Source organism: Coregonus lavaretus (assembly GCF_964263955.1).
Source record: "Coregonus lavaretus genome assembly, chromosome: 2".
NCBI lineage: Eukaryota > Metazoa > Chordata > Actinopteri > Salmoniformes > Salmonidae > Coregonus > Coregonus lavaretus.
In genome coordinates this window covers 84,839,547-84,854,688 of record NC_139989.1, presented here as the reverse complement: position 1 = coordinate 84,854,688, position 15,142 = coordinate 84,839,547, and the positions used below count along the sequence as shown (strand labels likewise).

Genomic DNA, 15,142 nt, shown 5'->3' with positions numbered 1-15,142 from the left:
ACTAAATCGAGCCGGTCGGCCACATTTGACTGTGTAAAACCTAGCAGTACTACTTATTTCTCTGAGAGTGAGGCAGATATATTATTACTGTGTAAAATCTAGCAGTACTACTTATTTCTCTGAGAGTGAGGCAGATATATTATTACTGTGTAAAATCTAGCAGTACTACTTATTTCTCTGAGAGTGAGGCAGATATATTATTACTGTGTAAAATCTAGCAGTACTACTTATTTCTCTGAGAGTGAGACAGATATTTATTATTAATGTGTAAAACCTAGCAGTACTACTTATTTCTCTGAGAGTGAGGCAGATATATTATTACTGTGTAAAATCTAGCAGTACTACTTATTTCTCTGATAGTGAGGCAGATATATATTATTACTGTGTAAAACCTATCAGTACTACTTATTTCTCTGAGAGTGAGGCAGATGTATTATTACTGTGTAAAACCTAGCAGTACTACTTATTTCTCTGAGAGTGAGGCAGATATTATTACTGTGTAAAACCTAGCAGTACTACTTATTTCTCAGAGAGTGAGGCAGATATATTATTACTGTGTAAAACATAGCAGTACTACTTATTTCTCTGAGAGTGAGGCAGATATGTAGTATTTAGCAAAAAACATAATTAGAGTAGATGAGAGACGTAATGTTTGTCTCTGTTGTGTTGAAGCCCAATCAAGCAGGAGAGACCAGCCTCCCCTGTACCCAGCTGTGTGTCCATGAAGAGTGACTGGTCTATGCATCAACCTATACAGTTTAGAGAGGGAGACTCTTCTAGTGAACAAAGGTAAGAATAACTCATGGGTCATGGTCAGTGAGTTAAACAACACTGTCTCTAGTCATTTCTCCTCTCCCATTTTCCCATTTATTTTTGTTGTTTTCATAATCCATAGGCTAATCCTTTTTTTTCCATTTTCATAGTCCTGAAACAATATTAAACTAACACAACATTCCCTCCCTGTGTGTGTGTGTGTGTGTGTGTGTGTGTGTGTGTGTGTGTGTGTGTGTGTGTGTGTGTGTGTGTGTGTGTGTGTGTGTGTGTGTGTGTGTGTGTGTGTGTGTGTGTGTGTGTGTGTGTGTGTGTGTGTGTGTGTGTGTGTGTGTGTGTGTGTGTGTGTGTGTGTGTGTGTGTGTGTGTGTGTGTGTGTGTGTGTGTGTGTGTGAGTGCACTCCCTGGATGAGGAGATGTAATCTCATGTTTTGTCCACAGAAACCAACAGGAGAGATCAGAGTCAGAGATTCTCACTGGTCAGTCTTCCCAGAGTCATCAAACAGACCTGGCCTCCATATTCAGTGTATGTGGTCCTGTTATGTACATTTGTTTTTGTTTATCTCAAGTAATGTTGATCTGTCAATCATTCATTAATGTGTTACTGAGAAAGCATTTAGTCTCTTGCTTAACTTATTTACTTGATTTATTTCAGTTGCTTGAAGAGAATATTATGACATTTGTTAAGAACGAGCTGAAGATGTTCAAGAGGATTCTTAGTCCAGAACTCCCAGAAGGCTTTGAGAGTCAGAAGCAGGATAAGGAAGTGGTGGATGCTGAAGATGAGAAGCAGGAGAGCAGTGCCAGAGAGGGGGCTCTGAAGATCACACTGCACGTCCTGAGGAAAATGAACCAGAAGGAGCTTGCTGACACACTGGAGAAAAGTAAGAGTTGTCTGCCTCATGTTGAAAGCTGTTTTATAACAAACATTTAAAAGCTGTAGCTGGATCTCCATCACTTAGGACTTAACATAGATTAAATAGAGTAATCAAATCTCACATTGTTGTCAATTTCTGCTCAATCTTGCATGCTTTCTCAATCAGCTGTAACTGTATATGCATTCGTAAATCAGGTTCTTTCTTGAGTTGGGCTCTGAGATGTAACAACCGTTGAGCATCTGATTTTATGGTTAATTGTGGAGGAAAGGGGTTGAGTGTGTGTATATTCCACATCTGTTGCAAGGGGATGTCAGGGAGAATATAGGATGAACCACAATAACTGTTTGCTAAAATAATAATTGCTTGTTAAAAATGAAATGTAATACAATGGCAATCGGGGTTATATGTTAAAATCCTACGCATGAACTGCCAACATTATTACGCATATTAATTGATAATGATGGAAAATAAGATATGCAAGATATTTGAATAGATATATATTTTTTTAATGTATTAATTTAAATATTTGTATATATATATATATATATATATATATATATATATATATATTGAGGTGACAGCATTGGAAATGCTTTTGGCGGTTAACCTGCTTCTGTTTTGTGGGTGGCACTGTGTGCTGTTTTTGATGGATGGCTCCTGGCCTCTCGAGGCCCTAGGGATCCGGAGGGACGGGGGTGGGATGCCGATCACTGGGTTGACGGCTCAACTTGGGATGGGGAGGTGCTTTAGTGGGGGAATTAGTGGAGAACAATTGGAGGGTTACTTAGTAGCAATGCAAATATCATGGTACAGCAATGGATGGACACTCAATCATTACAGTATTTTTAATGGTAAATTTACAAACATACAGTGGGGAAAAAAAGTATTTAGTCAGCCACCAATTGTGCAAGTTCTCCCACTTAAAAAGATGAGAGAGGCCTGTAATTTTCATCATAGGTACACGTCAACTATGACAGACAAAATGAGGAAAAAAAATCCAGAAAATCACATTGTAGGATTTTTTATGAATTTATTTGCAAATTATGGTGGAAAATAAGTATTTGAAAAATACAAGCCTCTCTCATCTTTTTAAGTGGGAGAACTTGCACAATTGGTAGCTGACTAAATACTTTTTTTTCCCCACTGTATATAATGATAAATGGACTTGAAACGTGTATCTCATTATGGTGTATGGTGAAATAAGTATACAGTGAGGGAAAAAAGTTTTTGATCCCCTGCTGATGTTGTATGTTTGCCCACTGACAAAGAAATGATCAGTCTATAATTTTAATGGTAGGTTTATTTGAACAGTGAGAGACATAATAACAACAACAGAAATCCAGAAAAATGCATGTCAAAAATGTTATAAATTGATTTGCATTTTAATGAGGGAAATTAGTATTTGACCCCCTCTCAATCAGAAAGATTTCTGGCTCCCAGGTGTCTTTTATACAGGTAACGAGCTGAGATTTGGAGCACACTCTTAAAGGGAGTGCTACTAATCTTAGCTTGTTACCTGTATAAAAAGAAACCTGTCCACAGAAGCAATCAATCAATCAGATTCCAAACTCCCCACCATGGCCAAGACCAAAGAGCTCTCCAAGGATGTCAGGGACAAGATTGTAGACCTACACAAGGCTGGAATGGGCTACAAGACCATCGCCAAGCAGCTTGGTGAGAAGGTGACAACAGTTGGTGCGATTATTCGCAAATGGAAGAAACACAAAATAACTGTCAATCTCCCTTGGCCTGGGGCTCCATGCAAGATCTCACCTCGTGGAGTTGCAATGATCATGAGAACGGTGAGGAATCATCCCAGAACTACACAGGAGGATCTTGTCAATGATCTCAAGGAAGCTGGGACCATAGTCACCAAGAAAATAATTGGTAACACACTACGCCGTGAAAGACTGAAATCCTTCAGCGCCGGCAAGTTCCCCCTGCTTAAGAAAGCACATATACAGGCCAGTCTGAAGTTTGCCAATGAACATCTGAATGATTCAGAGGAGAACATGGTGAAAGTGTTGTGGTCAGATGAGACCAAAATCGAGCTCTTTGGCATCAACTCAACTCGCCGTGTTTGGAGGAGGAGGAATGCCGCCTATGACCCCAAGAACACCATCCCCACCGTCAAACATGGAGGTGGAAACATTATGCTTTGGGGGTGTTTTTCTGCTAAGGGGACAGGACAACTTCACCGCATCAAAGGGACGATGGACGGGGCCATGTACCATCATATCTTGGGTGAGAACCACCTTCCCTCAGCCAGGGCATTGAAAATGGGTTGTGGATGGGTATTCCAGCATGACAATGACCCAAAACACACGGCCAAGGCAACAAAGGAGTGGCTCAAGAAGAAGCACATTAAGGTCCTGGAGTGACCTAGCCAGTCTCCAGACCTTAATCCCATAGAAAATCTGTGGAGGGAGCTGAAGGTTCGAGTTGCCAAACATCAGGCTCGAAACCTTAATGACTTGGAGAAGATCTGCAAAGAGGAGTGGGACAAAATCCCTCCTGAGATGTGTGCAAACCTGGTGGCCAACTACAAGAAACGTCTGACCTCTGTGATTGCCAACAAGGGTTTTGCCACCAAGTACTAAGTCATGTTTTGCAGAGGGGTCAAATACTTATTTCCCTCATTAAAATGCAAATCAATTTATAACATTTTTACATGCATTTTTCTGGATTTTATTGTTGTTATTCTGCCTCTCACTGTTCAAATAAACCTAACATTAAAATTATAGACTGATCATGTCTTTGTCAGTGGGCAAACGTACAAAATCAGCAGGGGATCAAATACTTTTTTCCCTCACTGTAGCCAGTTATAATTGTAATGGCTTAGCTGATAATAACAAAAGAATAACAATATTTACATGGCTCCAAGAGAAGGAATATAATATCTATTGTTTACAGGAAACTCATTCAACAATTCTAGATGAAGTTGCGTGGAAAAGGGAATATACTTCTCCCATGGGCAAAGAAACTCAAAAGGGGTGATGATATTAATTAATAGTAATTTCGATCCGAATGTACAAATTGTCCAAATAGATATGCAAGGTAGATGGATTATTTTAAATATGTTATTGGACCATAAACATATATGGCTCATTAAGCTTTACGGACCAAATAATGATGATCCACACATCTTTGAGAATATATATAATAAATTATCAACCCTGCAAGCAATTCAAGACAATATTATTATGGTGGGGGATTATTATACTGTTTTAAATAGCTCAATGGACCGTAAAGGAAATCACACCACAAACAATCATCCACATGCTCTTAAGGAAATCGTGAATAGATGGATACATTAGAACTAGTAGATACAGTGGGGAAAAAAAAGTATTTAGTCAGCCACCAATTGTGCAAGTTCTCCCACTTAAAAAGATGAGAGAGGCCTGTAATTTTCATCATAGGTACACGTCAACTATGACAGACAAATTGAGGAAAAAAAATCCTCCATGATTCACCAAATTGTCACCCATGATTCACCAAATTGTATTTTGAAGGAGGAAACAAAGTACTTTAAGCATACGTTTTCGTTTCAGTCGCCTCCATCTCCTCTAACTGAAGCTAATTGTAGAGATTTTTTTTCTATTGATAATGTAAAATTAACAGCCATACAGAAAGACTCATGTGAAGGTGAAATTACAGAGGAGGAACTTCTGGATGCAATTAAAGACTTTAAGTCCGTGAAAACTCCAGGGTTGGATGGCATACCAGTCGAGGTATACCAAACCTTTTTTGATATACTAAGAGGACCGTTATTAGCATGTTTTAACCACTCCTATGTAAATGGTAGATTATCAGACACTCAAGAAGAAGGTCTGATTTCATTATTACTGAAACAGGATACAAGTGGAAAATATAAAGATCCAGTCCATTTAAAAAATTGGAGGCCCCTTACACTTCTGTGTTGTGATGAAAAAATTCTAGCAAAATGTATAGCGCATATAATTAAAAAGGTATTGTCGGACATTATTCATTCTAATCAGACAGGTTTTTTACATGGAAGATACATTGGAGATAATGTAAGGCAAGTACTGGAAACAATAGAACACTATGGAAAATCTGGGAAACCTGGCCTGCTATTCATAGCAGACTTCGAAAAAGCATTTGATAAAGTACGACTGGGGATTATATATAAATGCCTGGAGCATTTCAATTTTGGAGAATCTCTTATAAAATGGGTCAAAATCATGTATAGTAACCCTAGGTGTAAAATAGTAAATAATGGCTATTTCTCCGAAAGTTTTAAACTGTCAAGAGGAGTGAAACAAGGTTGTCCACTATCGGCATATCTATTTAATTTGGCCATCGAGATGTTAGCTATTAAAATCAGATCCAACAATAATATCAAGGGATTAGAAATCCAGAGCTTAAAAACAAAGGTGTCATTGTACGCTGATGATTCATGTTTTCTTTTAAATCCACAACTAGAATCCCTCCACAGCCTCATAGAGGTTCTAGATAAATTTTCTAACCTCTCTGGATTACAACCAAATTATGACAAATGTACTATATTACGTATTGGATCACAAAAAAATACAATTTTTACATTACCATGTAGTTTACCAATAAAATGGTCTGATGGTGATGTGGATATACTCGGAATACATATCCCAAATGAAATAAATGATCTCACTCCAATACATTTTAATAGAAAGTTAGCAAAAATAGATAAAATCTTGTTACCATGGAAAGGTAAATACCTGTCAATTTGTGGAAAAATCACCCTGATTAACTCTTTAGTATTATCCCAGTTTACCTATTTGCTTATGGTCTTGCCTACGCCTAGCGAACAGTTTTTTTTAATTATATGAGAATATAAAAATATTCCATTTTATTTGGAACGGCAAGCCAGACAAAATTAAACGGGCCTATTTATATAATGAATATGAATTCGGAGGACAGAAATGTTTAAATATTAAAGCATTAGACCTATTACTAAAAGCTTCAGTCATACAAAAGTTATACTTAAATGCGAACTGGTTCTCTAGCAAATTAGTAAGATCGTCTCACCCAATGTTCAAGAATGGCCTTTTTCCCTTTATTCAGATTACAACCTCTCACTTTCAGTTATTTGAAAAGTAAATCATCTCCCAAACATCACTATTTCTAAATTTCTAAAAAGATATTGAAAGTTGGTTACAATATCAATTTAGTCCTCCAGAAACTACAGAACAAATAATGCAACAAATATTGTGGTTAAACTCAAATATACCAATTGACAAAAAACCTTTTTTTTTGACAGAATGTTTAAAAAAGGTATAATCTTCGTAAATGATATCATCTGTAGGACTGGTGGAGTTATGTCGCACAAGCAGCTAACAAAAACATATGGAAATGTCTGCTCTACCCAAAATTACAACCAAATAATTGCAGCCTTACCGCAAAAATGGAAGAGGAAAGTGGAAGGGGGAGAAAGTAAGGAACTAGTGACCTCATCAAGTAGCAGCAGGGATGTGTTGTGATGATTAATTTAGACAGAGAGAAGAGGAGAGACAGAGACAGAAGGAGACAGAGAGAGATTTAGACAACATTAATGATACCATCAGTAATACCAAATAATAATAATAATATAATCAGTCAATCCAGTGTGGAATGCATTAAACATTTACACATGTATACAGGCGGTTTATAACACAGTCCTACAATTCTGTAGAAATTAAAACAGACGTAATATTAATATCCTCTGTGTTATTTCTTCATTCAGATGAGCTTGCTGTGATTTGCCAACGCGAACTCAAATCTAATCTAAAGAAGAAGTTTCAATGTGTATTTGAGGGGATCGCTAAACAAGGAAACCCAACACTTCTCAGTAAGATCTACACAGAGCTCTACATCACAGAGGGTGGAAAAGGAGAGGTCAAGACTGAATATGAGATTGAGACAACAACCAGGAAACAAGCAAGACCAGAGACTTTAATCAAATGTAACAACATCTTCAAACCCTTAACTGGACAAAACAAACTTATCAGAACTGTGCTGACAAAGGGAGTCGCTGGCATTGGAAAAACAGTCTCTGTGCAGAAGTTCATTCTGGACTGGGCTGAAGGAAAAGCAAATCAGGATGTCCAATTTGTATTTTCATTCCCTTTTCGGGAGCTGAATTTGATGAAAGGGGAAAAACACACTTTCATTGAACTTCTCAATCACTTCTCAATGGAAACCAAAGAATCAAGAATCTCCAACTACGACAAGTACAAAGTTCTGTTCATCTTTGATGGTCTGGATGAGTGCCGACTGCCCCTAGACTTCCAGAAGAACAAGATCTGTTGTGACGTCGAAGAGTCAACCTCAGTGGATGTTCTGCTGACAAATCTCATCAAGGGGAATCTGCTTCCCTCTGCTCTCCTCTGGATAACTACCCGACCTGCAGCAGCCAATAAGATCCCCTCAGGGGGTGTTGACCAGGTGACAGAGGTACGAGGGTTCAATGACCCACAGAAGGAGGAGTACTTCAGGAAAAGATTCAGTGATGAGGACCTGGCCAGCAGAATCATCTCACAAATAAAGACATCAAGGAGCCTCCACATCATGTGCCACATTCCAGTCATCTGTTGGATTTCTGCAACAGTCCTTGAACACATGTTGAGTACAAACAAGACAGAAGAGATGCCCAAGACTCTGACTGAGATGTACTCACACCTTGTGGAGTTTCATACCAAACAGAAGAATGAAAAGTATCTTGGGAAAGAAGAGACAGGTCCACACTGGAATAAAGAGAGCATTCTGTCACTGGGAAAACTGGCTTTTCAACAGCTTGTGAATGGCAATCAAATTTTCTATGAAGAAGACCTGAAAGAGGCTGGCATTGATGTCAATGAAGCCTCTGTGTACTCAGGATTGTGCACACTGCTCTTTAAAGAGGAATGTGTGCTGTACCAGGACAAGGTGTACTGCTTCGTGCATCTGAGCATTCAGGAGTTTCTGGCTGCTGTATATGTGTTCCTCTCATTCATCAACAACAATGAGAATCTAATGGCCGAACTGCAAGTTACTGAAGTTACTGTCTACAAGAGTGCTGTGGATAAAGCCTTACAAAGTGAGACAGGAAACCTGGACCTTTTCCTCCGCTTCCTTCTGGGCCTCTCACTGGAGTCCAATCAGAAGCACTTACGAGGTCTACTGACAAAGACAAGAAGCAGCTCACCGAGCCATGAAGAAACAGTCAAGTACATCAAGGAGAAGATCAGGGAGAATCGCTCTCCAGAGAGGTGCATCAATCTGTTCCACTGTCTGAATGAACTGAATGACCATTCTCTAGTGGAGGAGATCCAAAGCTACCTGAGCTCACAAAGTCTCTCAATGGCCAAACGGTCACCTGCACAGTGGTCACCTCTGGTCTTTGTGTTGCTGACTTCAGAAAAGGAGCTGGATGTGTTTGACCTGAGGAAATACACCAGATCAGAGGAAGGTCTTCTGAGGCTGCTGCCAGTGGTCAAAGCCTCCAGAGCTACTCTGTGAGTACATAAAATTACATTTAAATACTACTCATCAGGAATAAATATTAAGTTTAGAGAAAATATGTATTATTGAATAACATAATGAATCAATGCATTGATGTTCACATTAGTATTACAATATGACCATACAATTCTAGGAGATGGAAGATGAATCTGTATATTGTTTAAGAGAATAAACCAAATGCATCTGCCATTGTCCTACACTACTGGTGTTAAAATAACAGTTTGTTTGTGAAATCATTGATGATCTCTTTGTCAGGCTGTCAGGCTGTGGAGTCACAGAGAAAGGCTGTGCTTCTCTGGTCTCAGCTCTGAGGTCAAACCCCTCACACATGAGAGAGCTGGATCTGAGTAACAATGTCCTGAAGGATTCAGGAGTGAAGCTGCTCTCTGCTGGACTGGGGAATCCCCACTGTAAACTGGAGACTCTGAGGTCAGTATTCCTGTAGTTGGTCAACAAGTGATAACTGTTCACCAGATCCACATGTGTTTACCAGGCACACATAGTCCACACCATATGTGTTTGGACAGTGAAGCTTACAGTGTTACATTTGGTGCTGTTCTCCAGCATTTTGGATTTGAGATAAAATGTTTCATATTAGGTGATATTACATAATATCACCTTTTATTTGAGAGTAATGGTGAGAGGTTAGCATGTTTTGTTGTAGCCTCTGTAACTTTCTCACTCATTATTATTCATGATTCATTCATGATCTTTCTTAATCATGGCATCATCAGGATTACTTTAGTAGTGTTTAGAAACATGTTATCTACTCACAGAAAGAAAATTACTCAACACCAAAGAATAGCAGTGTGGTTTTAATATGATTTGACTCTTTACAGGCTGTCAGGCTGTCTAGTCACAGAGGAAGGCTGTGCTTCTCTGGTCTCAGCTCTGAAGTCAAACCCCTCACACCTGAGAGAGCTGGATCTGAGTAACAATGACCTGAAGGATTCAGGAGTGAAGCTGCTCTCTGCTGGACTGGGGAATCCCCACTGTAAACTGGAGACTCTGAGGTCAGTATTGCTGTATCACTCAATGAACACACACACACTGGACACACACTGGACACACACACACAGGACACAAACACACAGGACACACACACACACTGGACACACACACACACACACACACACAGGACACACACACACACACACACACAATGGACACACACATACATACACTGGACACACACACAATGATTAATTTAGTAGTGTTTATCTGCTGTTAATAAAGATACATTAATTCATTTATATACAGTACCAGTCAAAGGTTTGGACACACCTAGTCATTCAAGGGGTTTTCTTTATTTTGTACTATTTTGTACATTGTAGAATAATAGTGAAGACATCAAAACTATGAAATAACACATATGGAATCATTTAGTAACCAAAAAGGTGTTAAACAAATGAAAATATATTTTATATTTGAAATTCTTCAAATAGCCACCCTTTGCCTTGATGACAGCTTTGCACACTCTTGGCATTCTCTCAACCAGTTTCACCTGGAATGCTTTTCCAACAGTCTTGAAGGAGTTCCCACATATGCTGAGCACTTGTTGGCTGCTTTTCCTTCATTCTGCCGTCCGACTCATCCCAAACCATCTCAATTGGGTTGAGGTCGGGGGATTGTGGATGCCAGGTCATCTGATGCAGCACTCAATCACTCTCCTTCTTGGTCAAATAGCCATTACACAGCCTGGAAGTGTGTTGGGTCATTGTCCTGTTGAAAAACAAATGATAGTCTCACTAAGCCCAAACCAGATTGGATGGCGTATCGCTGCAGAATGCTGTGGTAGCCATGCTGGTTAAGTGTGCCTTGAATTCTAAATAAATCACAGACAGTGTCACCAGCAAAGCACACCCCACACCATAACACCTCCTCCTTCATGCTTTACGGTGGGAACTACACATGCAGAGATCATCTGTTCACCCACACCGCTTCTCACAAAGACACGGCAGTTGGAACCAAAACTCTCCAATTTGGACTCCAGACCAAAGGACAAATGTCCACCGGTGTAATGTCCATTGCTCGTGATTCTTGGCCCAAGCACGTCTCTTCTTATTATTGGTGTCCTTCAGTAGTGATTTCTTTGCAGCAATTCAACCATGAAGGCCTGATTCACACAGTCTCTTCTGAACAGTTGATGTTGAGATGTGTCTGTGACTTGAATTTTGTGAAGCATTTATTTGGGCTGCAATTTCTGAGGCTGGTAACTCTAATGAACTTATCCTCTGCAGCAGAGGTAACTTTGGGTCTTCCATTCCTGTGGCGGTCCTCATGAGAGCCAGTTTCATCATAGCGCTTGATGGTTTTTGCAACTGCACTTGAAGAAACTTTAACAGTTCTTGAAATGTTCCGTATTGACTGACAGTCATGTCTTAAAGTAATGATGGACTGTCGTTTCTCTTTGCTTATTTGAGCTGTTCTTGACATAATATGGACTTGGTCTTTTACCAAATAGGGCTATCTTCTGAATAGCCCCCCTACCTTGTCACAACACAACTGATTGGCTCAAACGCATTAAGAAAGAAATGAATTCCAAAAATTAACTTTTAAGAAGGCACACCTGTTACTTGAAATGCATTCCAGGTGACTACGTCATGAATCTGGTTGAGAGAATGCCAAGATTGTGCAAAGGGTGGCTATTTGAAGAATCTAAAATATAAAATCTATTTTGATTTGTTTAACACTTTTTTGGTTACTACATGATTCCAAATGTGTTATTTCATCGTTTTGATGTCTTCACTATTATTCTACAATGTAAAAAATAGTTTTAAAAAAACAAAACAAAGACTTGAATGAGTTTGTTCAAACTTTTGACTGGTACTGTATATTCACATACATGAATAGATATGGCAGGTTTCAGGACTCTGATGTATCTGAAAATGTTGAAAAAATATATTTTCAACACTGAAGAATAGCAGTGTGATTTTAATATGATTTTTACTCTTGCAGGTTGTCAGGCTGTCTAGTCACAGAGGAAGGCTGTGCTTCTCTGGTCTCAGCTCTGAAGTCAAACCCCTCACACCTGAGAGAGCTGGCTCTGAGTAACAATGACCTGAAGGATTCAGGAGTGAAGCTACTCTCTGCTGGACTGGGGAATCCCCACTGTAAACTGGAGACTCTGAGGTCAGTATTCCTGTAGTTGGTCAACAAGTGATAACTGTTCACCAGATCCACATGTGTTTACCAGGCACACATAGTCCACACCATATGTGTTTGGACAGTGAAGCTTACAGTTTTACATTTGGTGCTATGCTCCAGCAATTTGGATTTGAGATATAATGTTTCATATTAGGTGACAGTACAGAATGTCACATTTTATTTGAGAGTATTTTCATACATATCTGTGTTACTGTTTAGAAATGAAATCTCTTTATGTATCTAGTTCTCCCATTTGTAAAAGTCTTAATAACTTGGACATATTCACTTATATTGTATTAAAGTAGTCATACGTTTAGTATTTGGTCCCATATTCCTTACCTGCAGTGATTACATCAAGCTTGTGATTCTACAAACTGGTTTAATGCATTTGCAGTTTGTCTTGGTTGTGTTTTGGATGATGTTTTTCCCAATAGAAAATGAATGGTGAATAATGTCCTGTCAGTTTGGACTTACTTCACTTGTATTGTCAGTAAGAATAGAAAATGTTTCGGAACACTTCTACATTCATGTGGATGCTACCATGATTATGAATAATCATGATGAATCATGAATGATGATGAATGAGAAAGTTACAGAGGAACAAGGATCATACCCCCTCTGTTATTGGTAATGGTGAGAGGTTAGCATGTTTTGTTGTAGCCTCTGTAACTTTCTCACTCATTATTATTCATGATTCATTCATGATTTTTCTTAATCATGTCATCATCAGGATTAATTCAGTAGTGTTTAGAAACATGTTATCTACTCACTTAGACAGAAAATTACTCCAGTCATCATCCACCATTCAGTTACTATTGGACAAAACATAACCCAAAACACAACCAAAACAAACTGCAAATGCAACCAACGAGTTTACAACCAAATACTCAACTTTTGACTACTTTAATACACTGTAAGTGATATTGTCAAAATACGTATGACTTCTGCAAATAGGGGGACTAGATACATAAAGTGCTTTCATTTCTAAACGGTGAAACAGATTTGTATTAAAATACCCTCAAATAAAAGGTGACATTATATACTGTCACCTCATATGAAACATTTGATCTCAAATCCAAAATGCTGGAGTATAGAGCCACATTTAAAATGTTACCTTCACTGTCAAAATAGATATGGTGTGGACTGTATACTCAATACAATCTAAATCTGATACCTCACTGTCTGTCTTTTGACTGATACTGCTTTTTAAACTGATATGGTCAGTACTCAAATATTCGTACTATAAAATATTTTGTTATTGTATACATGTTTCTCTCTACAAGCAATATTATGATAATTTCTAATAATGATACATTCATTTATGAATAGATATGGCAGGTTTCAGGATGCTGATATATCTGAAAATTTTGAAAAAACACACTGCCACTATTTTCACCACCAAAGAAAATCAGTGTGGTTTTAATATGATTTGACTCTTTGCAGGCTGTCAGGCTGTCTAGTCACAGAGGAAGGCTGTGCTTCTCTGGTCTCAGCTCTGAAGTCAAACCCCTCACACCTGAGAGAGCTGGACCTGAGCTACAATCACCCAGGAGACTCAGGAGTCAGACTGCTCTCTGCTGGACTGGATGATCCACACTGCAGACTGGAGAAACTCAAGTATGTAGAGGGTTTATGTCAATGTTCATATCAGACATGTTGGAGTTATCAGGCTAGTTAAGACAAACATTCTGACCACCACTTGGACTAAGTTATATAAAGACTGTGTGTCCGGTGTGTCCAGTGTGTGTGTGTGTGTGTGTGTGTGTGTGTGTGTGTGTTTGTGTGGGTCCAGTGTGTGTCCAGTGTGTGTGTGTCTGGTGTGGACACACGCACACACACTGGACACACACACACACTGGACCCACACAAAAACACACAAACACACACACACACACACACACTGGACACACTCACACGCTAGACACACACACACACACACACATTGGACACACACACACACGCTGGACACAAACTGGACCCACACACACACACACACAAACACACACACACACACACACACACACACTGGACACACTCACACGCTAGACACACACACACACACACACACACACACACACTGGACGCACACACTAGACACACACATAAACACAAATACAAGACGCACACACACACACAACACACACACAGACACGTACACTGGACACACACACACATTAACTGGACACACACACACACACACACACACACACTGGACACACACATACACAAACACACAGACTGGACACACTCACACAAACACACGCTGGACACACACACACACACACACTGGACACACACACACACACACACACACACACACACACACACACACACACACACACACACACAGACAAGTACACTGGACACACACACAGACACACACTGGACACACACACACACACACAAACACACACACTGGACACACAAACACACACACACACACACACACATACTGGACACACACACACACACTCAAACTGCACACACACACACTGGACACACACGCTGGACACACACACACACAGACACACACACTGGACACACACACAGACACACACTGGACCCGCACACACACTGGACACACACACACACACACACACTGGACACACACACACACACACACTCACACACTGGACACATACACACTAGACACATACACACACATACACACACTCACTGGACACACACACACACACACACTGAACACACACACACACACTGGACACACACACTAGACACACACACAGAGAAACTTACCCTGGACACAAACACACACACAGGACACACACACGCACACACACAAGCACAAACTGGCTACACACAATAGACACACACACACACACACTAGATATACACACACTAGACACACA

At 39.6% G+C, this 15,142-nt stretch overlaps 1 protein-coding gene and 1 long non-coding RNA gene across 2 annotated transcripts in view; both read left to right on the top strand.

Annotated features, from left to right (window-relative positions):
• The window catches only part of LOC311142441, a 1,015,744-nt gene that overhangs the window by 414,087 nt on the left and 586,515 nt on the right, over positions 1 to 15,142 (top strand). The window lies entirely within an intron of this gene.
• LOC311099467 (NLR family CARD domain-containing protein 3-like) lies at positions 1,134 to 9,966 on the top strand. Its single transcript, XM_084140153.1, has 4 exons — positions 1,134 to 1,297; positions 1,427 to 1,655; positions 7,369 to 9,118; positions 9,381 to 9,966. Exons 2-4 carry the CDS (start codon positions 1,445 to 1,447, stop codon positions 9,568 to 9,570), a joined length of 2,151 nt encoding a protein of 716 aa, XP_083996279.1. The 5' UTR covers positions 1,134 to 1,297; positions 1,427 to 1,444; the 3' UTR covers positions 9,571 to 9,966.

Excerpts from the sequence above, each read along its gene's own strand:
- LOC311099467 (XM_084140153.1), top strand. The coding sequence starts at position 1,445 with ATGACATTTGTTAAGAACGAGCTGAAGATGTTCAAGAGGATTCTTAGT. Across the intron at positions 1,656-7,368 it reads TGCTGACACACTGGAGAAAA|ATGAGCTTGCTGTGATTTGC; the intron begins GTAAGAGTTGTC and ends TTCTTCATTCAG. Across the intron at positions 9,119-9,380 it reads AAAGCCTCCAGAGCTACTCT|GCTGTCAGGCTGTGGAGTCA; the intron begins GTGAGTACATAA and ends TCTCTTTGTCAG.